At 51.6% G+C, this 24,707-nt stretch overlaps 1 protein-coding gene across 5 annotated transcripts in view; it reads right to left on the reverse strand.

Moving 5' to 3' along the window:
• COL18A1 (collagen type XVIII alpha 1 chain) overlaps positions 1 to 24,707 on the reverse strand; it is a 239,589-nt gene that overhangs the window by 52,954 nt on the left and 161,928 nt on the right. For all 5 annotated transcript variants that reach the window (XM_043525804.1, XM_037912360.2, XM_037912359.2 and 2 more), the window contains 3 exons: positions 18,923 to 19,467; positions 4,968 to 5,051; positions 3,844 to 3,903 (listed from right to left, as the gene is read on the reverse strand). In XM_043525804.1, the coding sequence (XP_043381739.1) occupies positions 3,844 to 3,903; positions 4,968 to 5,051; positions 18,923 to 19,467 (689 nt within the window). The remainder of the gene's footprint in view (positions 1 to 3,843; positions 3,904 to 4,967; positions 5,052 to 18,922; positions 19,468 to 24,707) is intronic.

A 24,707-nucleotide genomic window follows, 5' to 3' on the forward strand; every position in this document is an offset into this window, starting at 1 on the left:
GAAAGCTCTGAGTGTCCTGGTGAGCCAACAGCCCTGGTTTTCCCCTGAACTTTGTACCAAATGCTGCTGCTGGTGGCCCCGAAGCAGCTGTCCTTATTCCAGCAAAGTGCCAACTGATCACCCTGGGAGTTTTGCCTGAGGAAGGACAGCAGGATCAGGTCTGGTGTGTAAAGGGAATTCAGAACGGTGCTGTGTACCACACGGGATTGGAAGAGAGCCCAGGAGAAATACTTCTAGCCATTACCCCGTCCAGTCACTGGATGGCATCGGCGTTCCATGTTCAAATGTAAGGCAACAGCACGTCTGCCGTGTCTCACGGGGAGCTTGCAGAAATGTTCCTGTTTTGTGGCTCACCCCTCAACTAAACTTCCAGTGGAGGGAAAGGATCCTGCCTTTTCTCCTGCGTTTGACTTCTCCAATGCAGACAGGACTGATTCCTGCAGGCGTTTCACAGACCCGGAGACAGTTTTCCAGCTGGCCCACTCCTAGTTCTCATCTCATACAGACCAAATTCAACACCCAAAGCATTCTGGGAGCAAACATCAGCGGCGAAGTGGGAAAACAAAGGCTGGGCTGTAGGGCGTACCAGTCTTTCAACCCCAGCAGGACCCGCTCTCCGCCCCAGAGGCCACAGGCATAAGGCCACACCACCAGTTTCCCTGTCCTGTTCTTCTCCCTTCATTCCACTAAGTCGCACAAAGGGGGCAGAGTATATAGCTGGAGACCGCCCAGCACGGGGCACACCTGGCTTCTCCCTGCCCCTCTCCGCAGCCCTCCGCACAGGGTGCATGTCACAGAGGCAAGGCCAGAAGAGACCACGATGGTCATCTAGTCTGACCTGCAGAGCACAGGCTGGAGACTCTAGCCCAGCGACTCCTACACGCTAAGCTAGACCAGGGCTCTTAGAACGACATCCAGCCTTGATTTAATGAGTCCAGAGATGGAGAACCCTGGGAAAGCTTCCCAGGTGAGTCTCCCTCACTCCCAAAATGGGTACCTGATTTCTGTCCAGCTTCAGCTCCCAACCACTGATCTGGTTCTCCCTGTGTCTGCTAAAGAGCCGCCTGCCATCACAGATCTCCTCCTCAGGTGGGTACATACAAACCACCAGCAAGTTGCTGCTTCACTTCTCTTGGATAAACTAAACAGATGGAGCTCCGTCAGGATCTCACCATTAGGCAGGTTTTCCAGACCTTGAATCATTCTTGTAGCTCTTCTCTGACCCCTCCCCAATGTTCAATGTCCTTTCTGAAGTGTGGAGACCGAACTGGGATTCCAGTGATGGCTTCACCAACGCAGTATGCAGAGGTAATACCAGCTCCTTACCCCGGTTTACTTGTCCAACCTCTCAGTTGGCTTACATGTACAATGGGGGAATAAACACCACCGGCTGCCTTCTAGGCAAGGCTCCATGCACAGCTGAGTGCTAAGGGCTCTCACAAACACCAGTCGAGAGATGTCAGAGCAGAACTCAGTCTTCTGGCTCCCAGCTGAGGGCAGTCTCCCCTGGGCAGGGCGGGATCTCAGTGAGAGGGAAGTATCTCTCTCACGCCCCTCTCCTCAGAAACGTGGTACCCTCAAGAGCTCTGTCATCGGCAGGAACTGACCTCTAGCTGCACCACGGTGTGCTGCTGTTTGGACGTACTCTCAAGGGGAGGCCAGCTGTCAGCTGGGGGTGGGGGGAGTATTTAAAACGCCAGCACTCCCACTGCTCTACAGGGAAGCAGCAATGGCCTCCTTGGAACAACGGTGTCCACGGGGGAGGTTACCGTACGCCAGCATCCAGCTAACATTCCCCAGAGTGCCATCTCCTTAGTGAGGCATGCCTGGTGCGCCAGCCAACCTCCGAGGTAGCGAAGCCAGGCACCCTGTCACAGCCTAAGGCCTCACTGCCCTCAGCAGCAAGGAGCCATGCCGATGGAATACTTCACTCATTCCAGTCATCATATCTTCACTGCCTTTAGGCAGATCCTGCAGAAAGGGCGCTTGGAAAGGGAGGTTCAGCCAAGCAAAGCCCCTCTAAAAACGGCTTTGTGGGATTGCAAAATTACTGCCTCCTCACGATTTCCACCTCAAACGTGTTCTGCCTACATGGCCAGAAAGTGCTGTGATTTTCCTTGTGCCACCCCTGCACACCCCCTGGAGCTGGGACACATAAGCCAGGCATCACCACCGGTAGTAAAGCAACGGTGGGCCAGGTCAGGCCCTTACTGAAAGCCATGCAACCCAGCTGACCTCAAATCAAGCTTTCACTGACATCCGACGCTGTGGAACGGCAGTAGTTTGGCACAGCTTTCACTGATTGGAACTTAAACAATTCTTTGGCAGCACGAGACAACACCCAATCTGCTCTGTCTCCCACAGCTGTGCTGTCTCTGCAGGGCGACTGGGAATACAAACAGCAGGGTTTGGTAGGTCGGCATAGAGCCGCTCGCGGAGAGAGTCGGCAGAGAGCTGCGGCACTGGGGCCAGAGTTACGGACGTTCTGTCGGAGAGGCTCTGCAAGCCAGGTCTGACTAATGACGAACACGAGCACTGCCAACACTCAACCGCAGAGCACACCACGAGCAGGAAACGCCATGTCCTTTTCAAATCCACCCTCCTCAGCTGCTCCAAAGCATTAGCGCACTGCATCGTCCCCCCTGCCCGCCAAACCCATCCTTCAGAACCCGGACGCATTGTTTGGATTGAAATCTGAACTCGTGATGATAAAAAGGCAAATTTCCAGGTGCTAATGCACATCCGGAGGAAAGAGAAGGCTTAACAATTCTCTGGACTCTTGGTCTGATTTTCTGAAGGGTTTAGTGCTAATCAAAATCTGGTCTTGAGAACTGAAATTTCAAGGCGTAATGGGCGTTATGGTAATTCAGGGGTGAATCATGCTGCCATGGCAGCAAGATAAGGTAATTGTGCGCCCTACTTTCCTGGGCAGGTAGTACAGTAACTGTACCACATACGTTACCGATGCTTTCCCATTACAACCCCGTGGATCAGGCCGATGGCTGCTAAGAGCAGATGTGTGTTTTTGCAATCCGTACAAACTCCTAAAACAGCCTGGAGGCTCGGGGCAACCGCAGAGAACAGCAGCAGGCGTGGGCTTTCTATTGCAGCCATACAGCAGTAGGTAACACGCAGGGGAGGGATTAGACACTAGCCTGAATAGACGGCCAATTCCTAGCCCAGGGAGTTAACACTGCAAGCCTTCGGGGAATCTGGTTCAAAGGAAAGCTCTAATTCAGTTACCAGTCTCTTCCGATTCTCCGCCAGTTTTCAGATTCCCAGTTGGCTTTTGTTCCAGATGCACTAGTTAAAAAGTGTGATACAACCTGACTTACAGGCACGGAACTGCTCTGTGGCTCAGTGCATCAGGGGGACGTGATCAGGACAGCTGGCACGATCCAGGGTAAAGCACCGTGCTGTTTGCACCTTTCCCAATGGTTTCACTGATGGCACAAGATCGAGAGGGGGGACCAGCCACAGGATAAAGGCTGTGGCCCAGGAGCACAGCACAAGAAACATAAATTTATGTCAACAAGGCTTTTACTTCCTGCGCTTTGGGCTGGCTGGAAAGGGAGAAATCAGGACCCCAAGCCACTACTCGTCTTAACCTAGGCAGATGAACCATTCATTGGCAGAATGACTGTCAACTCCCCCCGGCTCTCTGCTGCCCGCTGTAGCAGTAAGGATAACCGTGAAGGAGGCAGAGAAGGCCCCACAGAAAGAGCCCCCGTCCCTCTGCCTGCTCGTGTGGTGTTTAGCCATTTTGATGGGGCCTGTACCTGGATGGGAAAAGCAAGGCCAAGCCGGAAAGGACTGCTCTTGGGCCCATGGCCTCAGACTCACCCGCTCCCTTCCTGATAGGTGGGGCCTTTCTTCAACTCCACTTCCAAAATCTCCAGACGCCTACATCGTTCCAAGGGAGGGGGAGAGAGAGAGGGAGACATGGTCAGCGGACAACGTATCCGGCATACCTGAGCGTTCTGATTAGGGTACTCGACAGCGCTGGCCCCGCATTCTCCTGTGGAAAGCGTGCGTCTCAAACCGCCTTTGATCGCCTAGCAAGGAGATCCTTCTCCTGGGTGCTGAGTATTCACATTTCTGCCTGCCCTGGGATTCACTTTGCACCCACGCTGATTCTAACAAGGACTTATAAGCCCAAAGAGTCAGCTGGTCCCACCAGTGGCAACAGGCCCTTCGCTAACATGACTCAATAAAAAAACCAAAAGGGTTTTGACTCCTGACTCCATAGAAGTCAATGGGAGTTTTGCAAATAAATCACTGGGGCCAGGATTTCACCCTGGTTCAGTGCACAGAGGGGGCTTTGGCTAGGAACTAAAATTCACAACGATCACTGGACACTAGTAGCTAGTTAGCCTGTTTCCTCCATCGTGGCAAGCCTCAGCGCCCAGGGGAGCAGCTGGAGAAGACACACCCCATCAGCAATGGCAGGAGGCAATACCACCAGCTGGGGTCTAGTCTTCCATGAAATTCCTGGACAAACCCCCATCCATCAAGCACTGGGGTGGGGCAGATCTCCTGTGCTACCATCTGACTTGTTGAGGGACTGGGGGGATGACAAAGAGAGAAGGATGAGTGCCCATGGGAGATCCTTTCTGCACTGCACTGCCCGCTCTCCCCACCCACCTTGGGTGTTGCTATTTCACAACAGCAGTTGTGTCTGGTATGGCAGGAGCCTGGGGGGAAGAGAGATGTCACACATCAAAGAGCAGACCAAAACCACACCACATAATCTACATGTTTTTAAAGCTCATGTTGGGGCCAATCTCATGATTTGTTGGGGTCAGGCTCATGCTTTTTGGACATTTGGGAAAGGTGATCCTGTGTGGTAAATTGCATATGAACTTCCAGAAAGCAACCTGCTGACAGCTGGAACCACGGTAAGTTCTACACCCCCCTGTGTAAGCAAACCACAGCTACAATACCAAGCCATGGCAGACAGCACTCACCACATCCGAATCCTCGTCCTGTTCCTCACACTGGAGATCAGCTGCTTGGCGATCACCTGTCACTTTCAGATCTGCAATCACCCCCTGTAAAACACATACCAGCAGTCACCACCAGCAAACAATCATGGGTAGCTTGCGGGAGAGTGTGTTATCAGAATCCGTTGCCACTTGGCAGTGGCCATCCCCCTGTTAGCTGACTGGCTGGTGGGAAAGGTTCACAGTGTGAATTGCAGGTAAAGACAACCAAACGCAGCTCCCATTTCAATTGGGATCAAGTCCAGGGAATCGGATTGCCATTCTCCTGCACTGATGTATTCCCAGGGTAAGTGAATCAGAGCCTGTGCTTAATCACAGTGGTTTGCTAACTTCTTAAACCAGGGCCAATACAGCTACTGCACCCACTAACAACTTCTGGGTTTAATTGCGCCGTTTCTCAGGAGTTCTGTGGTGTGAATTCCAAACGCTTCTCACTAACGCTCAGTGCCAAAGCTTTGGGGGAAGGACGGAATGAGCCCACCCTCTCCAACCAGTGAACAGTCACCGCCTCCTCTCTGCACTGCGTGGGCCGCAGCGGAACCAGCTCTTCACGTTCTCATGGGCCCTGGAAGGGTCACGCTCTACGCACACAATATGCAATGAGGTGGCTGACTCTTGAACTGTATTCTCCCTAATTTAAGAAGTCAGCAAATTGCTGTGATGAAGCACAAGTAGCCTGGGAATATATGAAGCCTGCTTGCACACAAATCCAATTTGCCACAAAGTCTTCTGTTACGTAACTGGCAAGCAGTTAAAGGATTTATTCACCTTGCTTGAAATAATTTTTCCTCACCGCTGTGACCCATCTCACCACAACAGATTCTGAATTTGCCAGCCCCCTATTAACCTCCAAAAAAGAAACGGCCGAGTCCCGCCGATTTTCTGAAGGGTTTAGTGCTAATCAAATGCAACTTCAAGGGCTTGCCTCATATCCACAAAAACAGGACATGGGGTTCATACCGGTTTTAGGGCCACGGTTTACTCAGCTTCCAGACTTTAATGATTATCCAGGGCCACGTGGTTGGTTGGGGCTCTTCCTTGGGACTCCACACATCAGGCCAGGGCCAGATTAATGGCATGGCGGAGGGGTGGCCTGGCCAACCCTGAGTGGTGCTGTGATACCATGGGCCAGGTTGCAACAACCACAGTGGGGGGACCAGGCCCAGCCCCGCGGGAAAGGATCCGCCACCACAGGGTTAATGCAGAGTGGGATCGCTCTCCAACACCCGCCTCCCCACCCTCAGGACTCCGCTCTGCACCAGGCCGGGGGAAGGGCACGTTGGCCTTGGACTGGTCATGGGTTATTCCGGACCTGCCAGGACAAACCAATGCAAACTAGAGCTGAGCTGTCTTACCCAGCCAGAGCTGGGTGTGAGCACACAAGGGCTCTGCATCCACACATCATCTTGCCACGGGGAGCCCTAGGACTGACTCACTTCAATTTCTTCATCCTCAGAGCTGGAAAAAGGCTCCCTCAGTCCTGTCTCTCTAAACAAACAGCTACATTCTAGTGCTCGTTTGATACTGGCCTCCATTTGTGTTTCTTAACATAACCCACACTTCCTTCCCATTTATTTAGTTTTAACAACTACTGTATACAGGCAAAGCCCAGATTTATACAACTCAGGACAACAAACTCTGCTCCAAAAAGCCACTCCTGGATGATCACCCGGCACCAGACCCCACCCGGCAGAGAGTTCAGCGATCTGTCTTCCAGCCACAAGGCTGAATCACATCACTGCACAATAGCTCGGAACGCCTTGGTCTCCGCTAGGAGAAGATACTGACTGATGATCCACAAACAAGAAGTCACTGAACTCCTGCTATACAGGATTTATTAGTATTTGCTGGATGATTGATCTCCATTACATAACATATGTTCTCCTCTATTCACTGTGGAAGTTGTCTCCCCCCACTCAGGAAAGGCCATAAGTGTCTTCAAAATGCACTGCAGAGCTGGCTGAATTAACCAACAGAGTCACCCAGCACAGTAGTGTAAAATGTTGCCAACTCATTTATTAAATGACTATCCAAAGAGCTCCAACTGCAGGGCACAACCCCAGTACAAGGTGACTATTTCTGACCCACAACTCTTCTGGATGGAAGTGCTCTGATCTGACAGATGAAGAGAATGAAAGATGCTCTGGCTTGTGGTGAAGAGCAGGTACAGAATGTCACTACATGGTGTGCAAGAGAGCTGCAAGGACAGCAGAGAGCTCTTTACACAGGCTGGTCTCATGCCCCATGCTGTACGCGTGTGTTTAACACACGCACACTTATGGAATACGTGTTTCAGTAATGCCATCTGAAATCCTGATTCTGACACACCAAAGTCACTGGGACAACTCCAGCTGACCTAGATTGGGTGCAGGAGCGAGCCCTTCGTTTGCACAAACGGGCCATTTGAAAAGAGACGATTAGAAACCACCCTGCCTGGTTGCTGCTAAGGCCCCAACTGGGCCCTCATTTTCCCTCGCAGGGAAGCCTTGCAGCTGTGAGATCAATGGTGCTCCCCTGCAATGCAGGGACTGAGCTGCAGGATCGGGGTAAGGAGGGGAAGGGTTTTGGGATGGGGATCTGCCGGGGATGGCGAGGGGTAGTAAGGGCCGGAGCAGGGCGGACTAAGAGATGTATTTGGTTACATGAGGCCTTCTTGCACCCGCCTGCGCTACCCCACCCCACCTGCAGTGGGGACCTGCCCTACCACCATGGCACCCCACCATGCCCAACCCTGCCCACAGTGACACCCTGCCCGCCACATGACCCCACCATGTCCAGCCCAGAGTGACGCCCTGCCCGCCACGCAACCCCACCATGTCCCAACCACAGTGAAGCCCTGCCCTGCCTGCCATGCGACCCCACCATGCCCCGCCGTGCCCACAGTGACACCCTGCCTGCCCTGACATCCCAAGAAGTCCCGTCAAGCCCTGCCCTGCCACCATGACACCCACCATGCCCCGCCCCGCCTGCAGTGATGCCCTGCCCACCGTGACACTCCACCATGTCCGGCCTCGCCCCCATGACACCCCAACATGCTGCACCCTGCCCTGCCACCATGGCACCCCAACATGCCCCGCCCGCAGTAACGCCCCACAATGCTCCATCATGCCTGCTGCCATTGACATCCCACTCTGGCAGAGACACCACATCCTGCACCCGCAGTGACCCCACCCCACGCCCGGACATGCAGTGACCCCATGCCCTGACCCGCCCCCGCAGTGACACCATGCTCGCTAGCCAGCTCATGAAATTGAAGTAATTTATTTGTAAGCCTTAAAATGGGTAATTGTGAAAACAAGCAACCTCAGACCATTCTGCAGCCTCCTCCTCAGCTTGGTGCCATCTCTCCTTGGGCCAGAGTCTGCTCTTAGTGACTGGGAAAAATCCAGATAAATTTCACAGGGGGAAGTGAAAGCAGGCCCCAATCCTCAACCCCTTCCCCTCCTTCCAGCAGAGTCTGACGCCAGGGATTGTGGGAGTGCGATATGCAAATGGTAAACGAAATACTAGAACAATCATACCAATACAGACATCAGAATTAAGTCAGCCCTTCAGCAGTGTGTGTCAGAGATTTATGCGCAGAACTCCTCTGGTGGAAATGCCCCCTTTTTTCTCCCCTAATCCTCACCATAATGCACTCGCACGCCAGGCACACTTGTTCCCGCTGAGGTTTGACATCCACAAAAGGCAGGCAGGAAATTGGGACCTGTGGTTCCCCGGGAGAGCTGGGGGTCCATTTCTGTGTCTTGGCCTGAGACCACAGGTAAAAATATGGCCCCTTAGCCTGCCTGGGCAGGAAGTGAGAATCAGCTCCCAGTCCCTAGAGATAGCCTGCAGTACCAATGCAAAGGGGCAGCGGACGAGCTGAACGCCCATGCCCCACTGCCCTGGGCAGAGACCAACTGGTCAGAGCACTTCTAGCCTGCCCTGGTGACACACAAACCAAGCAGAGCTCAAAGGAAAATGGAAACATTTGATGCAATATTGGGGCAGATCACCATGGCCCCACTGACGACAATTTACACCAGCTGAGGATCTGCCCCTTTGGGCCCAGAGCTCCTCTGTCTTGCTAGATGCTGCCCAGGGCCTTCCTTGGCTCATCTAGCCTATAGGTACACAACTGGTGGAATTCGACTTCTGGATTAACACAGCGGGCCTCCGCGCAGATTCGCCGCTCTCCCTACAGTGCACAAATTCACATTCCGAGATTCCGAGGCCAGAAGGCGCCATTGTGACCATCTAGTCTGACCTCCTGCACAGCACAGGCCAGAGACCTGCCCCACAATCATACAGCAGATTGTTTAGAAACATATCCAGTCTGGATTTAGAAAGCGCCAGTGCTGGAGAAAGCACCACAACCCCTGGGAAATTATTTCCATGGTTAATTACGGTCACTGTTCTACACTGACACCTTATTTCCAGTCTGAACTTGTCTGGCTTCAACTTCCAGCCATTGAATTGTGCTGTACATTTCTCTGCTAGATGGAAGAGCCAATTATCAAATATTTATTCCCCACGCAGGTGCTTATAGACTAGAATCAAGTCACCCCTTCACCTCCTCTTCGCTACGCTCAATAGACTGAGCTCCGCGAGTCTCACTATCAGGCCTGTTTTCAGTGCCCGCGAAGATGGAACTCCAGCTGCAGGACACAAACTTGAGGCCAGACTTTCGTTCATGTTCAAAGGCATTAAAATGAGCGCTGTGTCTGGCACTGAAATCCCCCAGCCCCTGGGAATGGGCTGCGACGCAATTGCTGTGGGAAGCATGATGATGCACGGCCTCCTTGTAAAACTCACAGCCAGGCTGGCATTTCCTCAGCCAGGCTGCCAATCTTTTGTTCCTGAAAGGACACGCAGGAGCATAAACCCCTCCCTCACTAGCTTCCAGGCCATCTCTGAATCCACTCTGAAGCACGGGCACCTATCTAGGAGGCTCTTTCTGTGGTCGGTTTGAGAACCTCTCTTACCTGGCTCTATGCTACCTGGCTGCCTCCGGGCAAGGAAGGGGGAACTCACAACAATTCTCATACCCCTGTAGCACTCTGCACTAGGCGTCCCTTTGCCCTGCCTCAGTCAGTCACTGAGGAGAGAATCGGAGCCCGCGCAGCCGCACGCATGCAGCCCTCTGCATTAGGGACATGTGTGCCATTGAACTCCACGGTTTCAGTTCTTCAGCCCACTCGTTACTCTTGCCCAATCCTCCAACAGTCCTAGGAACTAACACTGACCCGCAACTCCCATTACTTTTACATACTTTGGAGTCATTTGAATTGGGAGTGCAACATACCTTCTTTGTGTGTCTATAACAAGCACCGTCCAAGACTAACCCTGGGATCTCCAACCAGACAAGCAGGAGCCTCTGCAGCCTGACGGCTGTAGCTGACTCAGACATGCTTTGTGGGCCAGCCACTAGAAGGGGACACCGCGCATACCCCCGCATTCTCCTCGTACTCGTGGCTAGATTCGAATTGCTCGCTCGCGACCGCACGCTAAGAGACAACGGTGTTTCCAATTCATTCTGCTGCTTTAAGTCTCGTGAGTGGGTCAGTTTCTTGACATGGCTACGCAAACCGCTGCGCCTCAAGAGAATTACTCAGAACCACGGCTCCTGGACAGGGCTCCCAGCCACAGAGAGCAGGAGGGCCAAAGGTTTGCTACAAATGCATTTGGCTCAAGAGGATCCCAAACGGCTTTTGCTTGTGTGACTGCAGTTTGGTTTTCTAGCCAATGTTGGGGAAAAGCAATCTCCAGTGACTGAGGGGAGCAATCCAGAGCCTCTGTAAGGCTCCACACCAACATCTTTTGTGTGAGAGAGGGGCTGTGGACTGAGCCGCACACTCCTGTGCTGGGGGGGGGGAGGGGGCATCTATGGGGCAGGAAACAGGGGCAGGAAGATGGCAGTGGAAGTAAAATCTGTTTGGTAGGAGATCTGTGGCTGCTTGAGGAGAGTGGAAATGTAGACTCCATGAAAACCAGCCAAGCCTATTTCAATTCAACAATATTGGTCCAATGCGTCAGTGTGCTCTAGGACTTACATTGAGCATAGCAGCTAATGCTCTAACAGGACCAATCCAGGCTCCCTTGGCCAGTTCTGGGGGGCTGTTGTCAGCTCTAGAGTCTGCCAGGTTTTGTGGTCTGGGCTGGCACTAGCTTCTTTCCACTTTACATGGAGAGTGCCTAGGGGACAGGTGTTGGCAGCTGGATGGCTGCACAAGCCCACGGGTAGGCTGGGGTTCCCCTGTGGGCAAAGTAACTGGTCTCTGGGACATACCAGTGTCCCCACTTTGGGGCTTTCATGGCAATTTTGAATTCAGAGAGGCCCCAGAGAGTTAAAAGATTCACTTGTCTAACTGTACTGCAAGCCTTAGCATGTCCATTAATTACACGCACAGCAGAACCCAGGCCAGCCAATATCCAGGTGACGGAGAGAGGCGGAATTCAGTCATTTACGCTTTTGTGGAGGGATATTCCGGATGAATTCTCCTGGCACTCCACTTCTGTACACAATCCCTGAGCACGAGGCAGCACTGGCCGAGACTCTCACACAGGGAAGAGCACCTCATGTGGATGCGTTCACGGATAAACGCTCCTTGACCTAGCCCAATAGCACATGATTCATCAGCAGTATCTAAATCCTAACCAAGGATCTGGCACAAGGAGACGCTGATTGAACAGTGGGAAAGGCTTTCTGCTAGCAAGCGTTAGTCTAGCTTTCATGTGCTCCCCAAGTTCTCAGTTACAGCCCTCTGCCGGCTTTTTTGTCTCCTAATTATCTCAAATCACAGTCAGTAACATGAATAAAATGTGGTTTTATGTAGAAACCTTCCCCCTGCTGGAACCAAATCTCACACGGGCAGACAGCATTCCTGAAACCTCACGAAGAGCCGTGCTACAGCCTGAATGATTTGGGGTGGGACACGTCAAACCAGCTGCCCCGACATGCACCAGTCAAACCACACCAAAGTAAACACAGCTTTGAAGACACCAATGCTGGCTGGTGTTCACAGATTCATACAATCATAGATTCCAGGGCCAGAGGGATACTGTGATCATCTAGTCAGACCTCCTGTATAGCACAGGGCACAGAACTTCCCCAAAACAATTCCTACAGCAGATCTTTTAGAAAAACATCCAATCTCGATTTTAAAATTGTCAGTGATGGAGAATCCACCGTGATCCTTGGTAAGCTGTTCCAACGGTTAATTTCTCACACTGTTAAAAATGTACACCTTATTTCCAGTCTGAATTTAGCTAGCTTCAACTTCTAGCCATTATATCTTATACTTTTCACTGCTAGATGGAAGAGCCCATTATGAAATATTTCTTCCCATGCAGATACTTACAGACTGGAATCAAGACACCTAAACTAAAGAGATTGAGCTCCATGAGTCTATCACTATAAGGCAGGTTTCCTAATCCTTTAATCATACTCTTGGCTCTTCTCTGAACCTCTCCAATTTATCAACATCTTTCTTGAATGGTGGGCACCAGCACTGGACACAGGATTCCAGCAGCAGCTGCACCAGTGCCAAATACAGAAATAAAATAAACTCTCTCCTCCTACTTGAGATTGCCCCGTTTATGCATCCACTGCTCACATCAGTTCTTTTGCCCACTCCTTCCCACTGGGAACTCATGTTCAGCTGATTATCCACTATAACCTCCAAACCTTTCTCAAAGTCACTGCGTCCCAGGATAGAGTCCCCCACCCAGTAAATATGGCCTATGTTCTTTGTTCCTAGATGTACACATTTACATTTAGCCAGATTAAAATGCACATTGTTTACTTGAGCCCAGTTTACCAAGCACTTCAGACTGCTCTGAACCAGGGAAACGTCCCACTGATGCAGCAGGACTGCAGGAATCATAGAATCATAGAATATCAGGGTTGGAAGGGACCCCAGAAGGTCATCTAGTCCAACCCCCTGCTCGAAGCAGGACCAATTCCCAGTTAAATCATCCCAGCCAGGGCTTTGTCAAGCCTGACCTTAAAAACCTCTAAGGAAGGAGATTCTACCACCTCCCTAGGTAACGCATTCCAGTGTTTCACCACCCTCTTAGTGAAAAAGTTTTTCCTAATATCCAATCTAAACCTCCCCCATTGCAACTTGAGACCATTACTCCTCGTTCTGTCATCTGCTACCATTGAGAACAGTCTAGAGCCATCCTCTTTGGAACCCCCTTTCAGGTAGCTGAAAGCAGCTATCAAATCCCCCCTCATTCTTCTCTTCTGCAGACTAAACAATCCCAGCTCCCTCAGCCTCTCCTCATAAGTCATGTGCTCTAGACCCCTAATCATTTTTGTTGCCCTTTGCTGGACTCTCTCCAATTTATCCACATCCTTCTTGTAGTGTGGGGCCCAAAACTGGACACAGTACTCCAGATGAGGCCTCACCAGTGTCGAATAGAGGGGGACGATCACGTCCCTCGATCTGCTCGCTATGCCCCTACTTATACATCCCAAAATGCCATTGGCCTTCTTGGCAACAAGGGCACACTGCTGACTCATATCCAGCTTCTCGTCCACTGTCACCCCTAGGTCCTTTTCCGCAGAACTGCTGCCTAGCCATTCGGTCCCTAGTCTGTAGCGGTGCATTGGATTCTTCCGTCCTAAGCGCAGGACCCTGCACTTATCCTTATTGAACCTCATCAGATTTCTTTTGGCCCAATCCTCCAATTTGTCTAGGTCCTTCTGTATCCTATCCCTCCCCTCCAGCGTATCTACCACTCCTCCCAGTTTAGTATCATCCGCAAATTTGCTGAGAGTGCAATCCACACCATCCTCCAGATCATTTATGAAGATATTGAACAAAACCGGCCCCAGGACCGACCCCTGGAGCACCGATAAAGGTGATGCCGGTCACCTCGATTTTGAGGACGTCGACAATTCTAGTTTGCACTAGTGGGTCGTTGCGTGACTCCACACACCACTTCGGGAAGAACAGAGCCGTTTGTCCACTTGTCTTGATTGAGTTGCCCATTGTTTCTGGGCCTAGTGCTTCCAGCTGCTCCATGTGATTCTTCTCGAAGTCCCCACCACACCCACTTAGGGCGCAGAACCCTGCAATGCGATCACTCGCCAGTTCCTCACAGGGTGAGTCAGAAACGTTCGCTTTGCTTGGGAGCATGATTCCCAAGTCATTTATTTGATCCAGTTTTTGCCTGAATTAAATTCAGTTGAGTAAAACTATTTTCCTTTTTTTAAACTGAATTGTAATTAATGTGTTTCAACTTCATGAATGCCCACCTAGCTGCCATACAGACAGGGACTACAAATCAACAGAACAGAAATCCCCATCCTTCCTCAGATTCACTGAGAAGCAAATCAACCTTCAACTTTGCCCCAGCTCCTCAGAAGCAATAAGCCCATTGGAGATACTATATATTCAGTGCCTAGTTCACTGGCACCAACCCCAGAGAGCCTGGCAGCCGAAGGAGGAATGTCACCCGGGTTTGATCTCAGTGGGAGGCACAAAGCATACCACAAATACAAGGGTTGCTAGACCCGTAAATTAAACTGGCGTTTGGAAATTCGCTTGAAGATGAAAAGTGTTAGTTATTTCCACTTCATCTGTCACTCTGGATGAGACACCAGAATAATATTTGGATTCACTTAAACAGTCTCTGTAAAAACAAACTTCAACAGAGGCAATACTAATAAAAAGAGAAGTAATCCCCTAGTGCCCAGCAACTCTGAGAACCAGCGGGAAGGCACTGATCTAGAATACTTTCCTCATGATGGTTTAGGTAACGATCACACTGCTTTGTGAGCTGCTTCAGGGGACGTATCTGCCTCATCCTTCCTGGTCAAAGACAGTCAGATTAATGCTCTTCACATTTTTGCATTTTTGACTCCAAATCAATCATCTATTACTAAACACCCTGCCTGAAGTTTCTGCTCAGGGTTTCTCCTCCAAACGGCTGCTCATTGGGAGCATTCTGCAAACGAAGGCAGCGGAATCGTATTCCAGGCAACATTTAAACAGAGGCTGCTTAGCCAGGGTGGTATCTTTCCCCAGTTTCACTAAATCAGAATGTCTTCCCAGATTGGAGTCCTTGCTAACACAGAGTTATGAGGGAGAAGATATGGCCCCTTAACGTTCATAAACCATTAGAACTTACTAACAGTAAGCCCCCCCACTATGCTAACTCAAGAATTCATCATTAAATTTCTGGCAGTGTCCATAACACTGGGACACGTCCCTGGCTCAATTCCATGTGAAAAGATAGGCCATACTTATGTGATGGGGGACTCTTTCAAAATCATGGGTTCCCAGGAAAAAGATTTGGGGGTCATGGTGGATAATCAGCTGAACAGGAGCTCCCAGTGTGATGCTGTGGCCAAAAGAGCTAATGCAAACCTGGGATACATAAACAGGGGAATCTCGGGTAGGAGCAGAGAGGTTGTTTTACCTCAATATTTGGCACTGCTGCGACCGCTGCTGGAATCCTGTGCCCAGTTCTGGTGCCCACAATTCAAGAAGGATGTTGATAAATTGGAGAGGCGTCAGACAAGAGCCATAAGAATGACTGAAGGATTAGAAAACCTGCCTCATAGTGATTGTGCTCACTGAGTCTATCTGTGGAGCTTAACAATGAGAAAGCTGAGGGGTGACTATAAGTATCTCCGTGGGGAACAAATGTTTAATAACTGGCTCTCCAGTCTAGCAGAGAAAGCTCTAACACGATTCAATGGCTGGGAGCTGAAGCTAGACAAATTCAGACTGCGGAAAAAAGCATAATTTTGTAACAGTGAATAATTAGCCATTGGAACAATTTACCAAGGGATATGCAGGATTCTCCATCACTGAACACTTTTAAGTCAACATCGGCTGCTTTTCTACCAGCTCTGCTCTAGGAATTACTTTGGGGCAGGTCTCTGGCCTGTGCTGTACAGGAGGTCAGACTGGATGAGCACAACGGTCCCTTCCGGCCTTGGCGTCTACGAAAGGCATGCACACCAGTAGCCACACCAGTGTGTGCATCCTGCCACTGCTGTGTACAACTGCAGAGCATCCCTGCTGTAATCCATGTATGCAACAAGGCGGCTTATGTCTCCCACTGAGAAGCACTACACAAATTCTTCCAGCTTAGGGTACGTCTACACTACAAAATTAAGTCAACTTAAGTTAAGTACCGCCACTGCAGGAATTACTGTTGTTTTTCATGTCCACACTACCCTCCTTCTCTCCGTGGTGTGTGTCCTCACCAGGAGCACTTCCACCCACTGAAGTGAGGCACTGACAGCTGGCGCCCCTACCCCACCCCCCGCCCAAGCTGTCAGCCCCATGGCGGGGGAGGGGCCACTCCAGCTCTGAACCCCACGTGGGGTTGACAGCCAACAGGTGATGTAAGTAATGCAGTGTCTACATGGACACTGCATCACCATGACTGCACCACCCGAAGTGCTAGGCCACTCGCGGAGATGGAGTTATTAGCTCAGTGTGCTGGGTGACGTACATCTGCGGGAGCAACGCTGTAGCATAGACAGGTACAGAGTCAGGCCAAGGTAAGCTGCCTTGTGTCGACCGAATGCTGTAGTGTAGACAAGGCCTTAGCCTGGGACCTGTGTCCCAAGCAGCCTACACTATGGAAATGTTCCCCCGACTGCATGGTGAGGCCACAAAGAGTTAAACAGGCATTTGCCCAGTGCGTCTCCCCACTCCCACTGGTGACCCAGAAGGAATTCTTTTTGCTAGTTATTGAATAATAAAATAACTAACGCCCAATTGTCCGACTGCCCCATTCCCGTCTAGTGGGATTTAGCCCTGGATTGTCAGCATCCCTATGGGAGTCAGGCACCTAAGTTACACAGACTGTCAGACCAGATGAGCAGAACGGCCCTTCTGACCCTAAATCTGTGACACACACCTTCTGCTGGGGGTGCACGGAGGAGCTGGGTATACCATGGGGATTTTTCCAGACCTCTAGGAGGCTCGTCCAGAACTCAAATCCCGCGTGGGTGTGGGGATGGGTATTAAGATGGCTTTGAGACACATTTGTCCGTGCTTGATCCTGGGTTGCTCCAAGGGCTGGAGAAGCCCTGGGGTGACTTAGATAGCCCTTGGGACCTGTCTGCTTTAGGGCAGTCTCTGTGGGCTGCCTCAGGTATCCAGGCCAGGGTGCTACAGCCCACCAGAGCATGCCCCCAACACCAGAACTCAGGAGAGTGCCTGGAGGGCAGCCTTCCAGCTGCTTCTGCAGTGCTTGCACTGGGAGAATCCTCCTACAGCCAGCTACAGGGGCTTTAGGGCCCCTTGGCACCTCTCCAGCCCATACGCCTGGTGTACAGGGACCAGAATAGGGGTGAGCATCTCACCCGGTGAATCTCACTCCCTTAGGCTTCCTTTGAAAATCCCATCCCATAGCATTCCGCAGCTGGGACAGCACCATGAATCTGAACCGGGGCAGGTTTCCTGTGAATGGCATCCCTTGGCATCTCCCGCCAGCACCGCCAACCCTCACTGAGGCCAGTGGCTGGGAAATATCAGTCAGCAACTCCAGTGACAGTTGCTGGGGAGACGCACCATGTGTTTGTACGAACACCCCTCTGAATCCTGCGCCCTCCATCAGCATAAAGCTTTCTCCCCACAGCACTGCGGGCCAGCTCAGGGGAGGGACAGTTCCTGGTCATTTAGGAGAAATTCATGAACATCCGCTTTCTCTTGCATGCTGTTTTTCTGCTCTAGAACCTTTGTTTTCCGAATTGATCATGCTTTTGCACCAAACAAGCAAACACCTGCCACCTACCAGGAATGCTGGGTTCAAGGCTCTTACTAAAATGTGAAAGATTAACTTCCCCACTCCACGGGTAACCTGAGAGCAAGCAGGCTGACCAATAATTATTAACCGTTCTGGTTCCCTAGGGAACTTTTAGTGACCTCCCTCCGCCAGTTGAGTCCCTTAGGTCTGAACTGGAGCAATTATAGTCACCAATTCAAATATTTTTTAAACTTAGAAACAAGGGAACTTTGTGATTCTATGATTTGTGAGACCAGTAAATTTAAAAACAAACAATCATAGTTTTTCTTAGCATATGTTGTTCCTGTACAATTGTGTTCTGGGTGAAAGGAGTTCAATCTAAGACAAAATTCTAACTGCAAGCACTACTGGTTGTTAGAAACAACGGGGCTCTGTTCTCATGGTAATATTCCACGTAGGTTTAAAAGAATTCCATTTACAACATTGTATAACCCTGTTAAAATGCGATCAGTTTTAAAACCATGTCTCCACTAATCACCTGCTCTCCTTGCTTGTCTACGGATTTGCAACTATCTTGGCAAATAGTCAAATATCTGCTAACAAAGATAGACTTTGGTGCCATTAACATTTTCCAGCTAACACACAATATTTTATCAGCCAAGCCAACAGGCAGCGAAGGAGACAAGTATTTTTAGAAGAGCGCAGATTCAAACGGCTCTTCACAATTGAGCCTGCACTTATTCTGTCAGGGACTTGGAAAGGATAACAGAGCAGTGCTGGGTGCTGTGGAAAGAGCGCACCACCGCTGCATCCCACCCTCTAGCTTACAATCCATGCCGCATGCTTTTGCTCCCATTCTTGGCAAGGATACGCAAACTTTCCCAGTGTAAACGATTTCTGAGAAATGCACGTCCATGCTCTCCCATGAGTGTTCACTAGGACATCGCCACAGCCTCCGTTCAATCTAAAGCCCTTTTGACCCCCAAATCTAGGCAAAGCCCCACCAATGAGGACCACATCTGGGCCAAGTTTCAGGCTTTTTGCTGTAGTCCTGTTAAAAAAAAAAAAGGAATTAAGCAACCAAACAATCCAGTTACACCCCGCCCCCCCCCCCCCCCACACACACACCACACACACACACGTGCCCACTCTCTCCCTGTCCATTTTCTGCTCCTGATTTAATTGGAACCGGTGATTTTGGGCTGTGGAGGACTTACCTGGTATTTATCTGGATCAGCCCCTCCAGCCTGACCCACAAAGAGCCCAGACCCATCCTCCAGTTCCATCTCATCGGGAGAGCGCTCAAAGCGAACCCGGCGAAACTCCTCACAGTTCAGGTACAGAACCACCTCGTCATCCTCCACGCTGATGGCAAAGCGAGTCCACTCGTTCACCAGGGAAGGCACAGAGAAAGTTGCAGCTGCATACGAGCTCTCGGAGCCCGGCTCCGTGTAGTAGAAGATGATCTGTTGCTTCCTGTCCTGCACGGTGGAGAGCTTCACTCCGACGTAGATGACCGTCTGCGAGGCATCTGTGATGGCAAAGAGCACGCCAGCCTTGTCGGTGGTGGGCTGAACGTGGAAAAGGAGCGAGAAGTCTCTATAAAAGGGGCTAGGCAGGTGGTACCGGGCCACTTGACCGGTGTTGGCATCCGGCCCGAAGACATAGGCCAGAGTGTTGTCGGGGCCATTGACTTTGGTTATTTGCTCCGGTGGGGGATCTCCAATCAGCTGCAAAAGACTCACTTCTGTGCTGAAATGTTCTGTAAGAGAAGAAAACAGAGACGTCAAAAACAAGCACATCCTGGTTGAATGCAACAGCGGGACAGGTCCCCTCAGAGCCTCGGCTGGGAAGATATCAACGCCGAGTGCACCGGAAACACAGGCCTCTACTGCCCACAAATGCCACCCGCAAGAGATCACCTTGTACGCTGAGGCCAAGAGGGCTCCGTGCAGACACACAGACTGAGCATGCGTGTGCCGCTGCCGGGGTAGGGCCCGTGGCAGCCCACGCGCTGCAGACGTTTAGGACGATTGGAGCAGAGCACGACCGCTCCAGTGCTAACCGGTCACATCAGGAATAATGCTAGTTCCTAGGCTCCCCTTCCTTGCTGCAGTCTGCACTGCTCCAAGGCACCAGGGCTGGGAGTTACGGAGATGCCCGGCACTGTATTAGCTGATTGGCCAGAACCCTGGGCGAGTATTTTAAAACTGCTGCTGTCCTTCTGAAGGTGTAACATAGCGACTGTGGCTGTAGGCTGAAAGGTTCACACTCCCATCTCTGCTCATTTGGTTCCAGCATAAACTGAATTAACCCTGGCGGATCCTGTAGCTGGTTAGCCTGGACTTTTTAAACAATCTCTTTCTTGGGTAAGGTTTTACTCTGGTGCCCTGGTGTTAGTGGCTGGATAAATCTGATCTGAACTGGGGGCACTGGGTGTGTATGTTAGGCCATCTGACAATGAGGCAGTACCTGGGGCTAGCTAGACTGGCAGAATCACTGAGTTCTCTCCCAAAGATGAAGACAGTCAGCGAGGCAAACTATGTTTATATGGCCCCCTTTCTGATCCCATTCCTTTACATCCACCCCAGAGGAAACTCTCCTACATGCCTTCACTGGGGTGGGAAATACCACCTCTGGAACAGAAACAAGAAGCCAATCGCATCAGGAGTAAGTGTGTTATCGAAGCAAACAAGGGGGATACATTTTGTATTTCAGTGCCTAGGGTCCGAGACAAGCGAAGCCTGCTGTAGCAGACCATTAACAGCAATTATACAGAGCCACAATTATTAGGAGCTTTGCAGGCAGACATGTGAGGTCCAAGGAGTGTGTTACATTTTGAGAGCCCCGTTCAAACGCTGCACACAAAATTTGCTCTGCTGAATCAGGGCCTAAATTAACTGGGTAAACTTTTTGTTTCCACAACAAAAGAAAGTACAGTATGTTACATAAAAACCAGAAGTGAGGGCTCACATTCCCTTTGGTACAGACAGGCAGCGCTGGTGTGGTTCAGCCAAGGTTTTTAATTAAAGGCTTTATCTGGGATCTCCTTCTTGTTCTGTCCCACATTACTGAAGGTGGCTGGTAGCTTCAGATAATGGGAGTTGGATGTGAGCTGTTACACGTTCGGGTCACCAGCTGTCCAGTGTCTCTCCTGACCTCAGAGGAGATGGAGTGGGCGAGAGAAGCAACTAACACACTAGACACTGAGTCCAGGAGAGAGAGGCTGCAATTTTCGTCCAAGCAGGGCCGGGAGGAAGCACCAGCAGCGAGCGAGGTAGCAGGCAGAGCATGACCGCCCGAGGGGCGCTGTGCTTGGATTCATACAGGAAGGCGCTCGTGCTTGTGACAGACAACAGAAGCTTATTCTCCAGCTACCCTTGCCAAACTTGGCCCAGCAAGTCCAGTAACACCTGTCTACCCGTCTTTCCCATTTCCTTCCTCTGTTTGTAGTTTAGTTCCCACACAGGACAATGAGGACGGTTTCCAATGGAAATGCCACAGCACAGCCAAGGGAGAGATGGAAGCAGGCAGCATGTAGAGATGGAATTCATACGAATGACAAACGTGTCTCCTTTTTCTGTACAGTTCGAGGCTTGGAGCGTCAGCCGGCACATACATCAATATTACTAATTATTTTTCCTTATAGCAACCAATAGCTACAGTTCATACAAATTACACAAGAAAATAGAGCGGAGTCCAAGAAACACCTGCGGCCATCACTATCCCGGAAACGCTGCCCTTCTCCAGCAGCCCAGGGTTTTAATCAGCAGAGGGGATTATCGCCAAGGGGAGAAGGGAATGTGTGCGCGTGGGACCCGGGGAGCGATAGGTTTCTCCGTTCCCTGTCAGATTCCCCCAAGGAGAGCAAACACATGCTACTTCCTTCGAGGGTTTATGGGAGAACTCCCTCTGTCTCTCAAGAGCACATCATGTTTGACAGGCATAAACAAGTTACCTCATCAATCCAGACACACGAACTTGGCTCTGGAGTGGCTTCAGACAGTAGCCAAGGGCCCTCGCAGGGCAAAGCAAAGCACAGCTATAGGGTAAAGGCCACGGGCACTCAGCAGCCCTTCCGGGGTTCATTGGGAGGGATATCAAGGGCTTAAGTTCAGCCGGAGAGAGTTCACACATGGGGGGTGAAAAGCCCAGACAGGCTCGGTCAATAGAAAATAACCATGCTGCCAGTGCTGGGACCGATCTGCGATGGGCACGTATACAGCTCAACCGGTGTCACGTAACGCAGCCCCGCGGCGGCCCAGGGTACGCTCAGCAGCTCCCGCACAGGGCATGTCTAGGAGGCGTGACGGCAGCATGCGCAGACATACCTGAGCTGGGCTCGCTCTAGCTAGACCGACGCTCGCGCGAGTAACAACTGGCGCCTGCGGCAGCAGGGGCAGGCTCTCAAATGCACACCCAGGTCCTGGGCAGCATTGCGCTGGGGAGGCTACTGTTAGCAGGGCTCCCTTTGGTCGGGTCTAGCAAGGTCACGGGTAGCTCAGGTACGTGCCCCTGTGCTGCGATCACACCTGCTGACTGCTGCATGGACACACCCGGCCGGGGCTGGTTTTAATGGGAGCGTCGGTCTTCTCATTCCCAGCTCTCCTTGTCTCACATAGAATCATAGAATTCACAGAATCACAGAATATCAGGGTTGGAAGGGACCTGAGGAGGTCATCTAGTCCAACCCCCTGCTCAAAGCAGGACCAATCCCCAATTTTTGCCCTAGATCCAAATGGCCCCCTCAAGGATTGAACTCACAACCCTGGGTTTAGCAGGCCAATGCTCAAACCACTGAGCTATCCCTCTCCCCCCTCCCCCCCAAAGACCTTAAGGGCCACTGGTTTGCTGCCTGTGAAGACTCCAGCTCCCCACAGCCCCGACTGGCACTTGGGTCATCACAGGGAACCTGGAGACGGATCCATTAACTCTCTGCTGCTCACGCACTACTTTTCCCCGAGGAGGTGCCCGCCTGCGTGTGTGTTTAAATGCCAGAATGCCTGCTCAGCCTGTATCTTGTCTGACTGGCACTTGACGTGGCACATGCCGGTCAGAGAGGATGGTACGTACGAGTGCGACGTGGAGAGACAGAAGGAACGTCTTCTGCTCTGCCCTGGCGGTGGATACAGCTACAGTTAGAGATGCACCATGCCAAGCAAGCCCCAGCCCAGCCGCCCCAGCCATTAGCACTGACCTGCACCCCACCGCGGCCCTGCAGGCCTTGCTACACTCTGCTAGTTGCAGTTTACAGACTGCAGAGTTACCTGGGTGCTAGAGGGAGCTGGCCAGAGCTAAATCAGCTAAATCGTCATTTCTATGCAGCACGTGACAGAGGTGGGGGAGTCTCTATCGAGTGGAAGCAGCAGTAAAGAAATGGCGAGGGCTCTCAGAAAAGAACGTTTGTCACGGAGTCTCCGGGCGATGCTCTGGAACTGCTCCCTACGAAGCCAGGCAGGACTCTGGGGAAGTCTCCTTTCTGTGAGCAGACTGCCTTCAGGACACATACCTCACACAGCTTCCACCTTCCTGGGTCTGACCTCGGAGCATTCAGCATCCTCTGCACCTCCGTGCGCTTCCCACAGCGAGTCCGCCCAGGCGGGGTCCTGGGGAAGCCAGAGGGTCCTGCCCCCCAACTCCGCAGACAGACGTGACTCTCAGCCAGCCAGTAAAACAGAAGGTTTATTAGACGACAGGAACATGGTCTAAAGCAGAGCTTGTAGGTACAGAGAACAGGATCCCTCAGCTGGGTCCATTTTGGGGGGCAGTGAGCCAGACAGCCACGTCTGCATTTCACTCCATGTCCCCAGCCAGGCCCAAACTGAAACTCTCTCCAGCCCCTCCTCCTCTGGGCTTTGTCTCTTTTCCCGGGCTAGGAGGTCACCGGATATTCCTTTGTTCTCCACCTTGCAGGGGGGAAGGGCCAGGCCATCAGGTGCCAGGAAACAGGGTGTTGGCCAGTCTCTTGTGTCCAGACCCCTGCACACACCTACCCTCTAGGGCTCTGCAACGATCATACACCCTTATCCCAGCACCTAGATACTTAAGAACTGCCTAGGGGAAACTGAGGCACCCCCACAATATTCAGAGGAAACATTACCTGCTTCGTCACAGCATTCTCTTGGGATAACTCTGCCAGCCAATAAAACCAATTAAGCCTGAACTAGTGCACAAAAGTATCTGTCTGAGCCTGGCCCCTCGTCTCTGGACTAAGGGCTTGCCATCAAATCCCCCGGGGCAGTGCTGTGGTAGTGTATTTGGGGGGGCTGGGGGCACTCCAGTATGAAAAGGGTTCAGGGTGTTTCCCTGCCGCATCTGAAAGCCCCGAGTCCTGCTGTGGTGCCAACATTCACACTCACCAAGTTACAACTCAAACGCAGTTAAAAGGAAAACACAACATGCTACAGGTTAATTGCTTAAGGCCTCGAGTAACGGAGGATGGGGCAGACATTGCTCTAGCTCTGCTCGGCCCTTTCCCTCCCCTCCCGCAGCTACGCCAGCTTGCATTAGGCCGCTCCTGCCCCCCGGGCACCGAAGAACGTGGCTCTTGACAGCATACTTTGTGCCTGGTGCTCTCTTCATATGAAGCGTGAGTACAGTGCTGCTGGTGTCCTCAGCGTGCGAACGTCCCGCTTACAAATCACAGAGACAGACCAGCACTAGTCCAGGTCCTCAGTCGTGATTCCATTCCCAAGGCCCCGCTCCCAGGTGCCCCAGCCCCTAACGGAGAACACTGCAGATTCTGAATGCTCATGTGAAGCAGCATCTGTTGCTTTCTGGCAGCAGCTGTGCTCTGGGGGCCAGCTGACACTAGCACCTGGTTCAGTGGAGTTTCAGTTATTTGTTCTTGGATGGAAAATCGAATTCCTCCTGCAAGCGCAGTGGGATTCCCTGTGGCAAGCCTCTCCAGCTCTGCTGAGGGGTCAGGCTGGAAACTTCTTCCTGCGAATGTGAACTTTGCAACACTTCCTTCCCCTTCCGTTCTCACAGCTCGGTCACCGG

Source organism: Chelonia mydas, chromosome 11 (assembly GCF_015237465.2).
Source record: "Chelonia mydas isolate rCheMyd1 chromosome 11, rCheMyd1.pri.v2, whole genome shotgun sequence".
Taxonomy (NCBI): Eukaryota; Metazoa; Chordata; order Testudines; family Cheloniidae; genus Chelonia; species Chelonia mydas.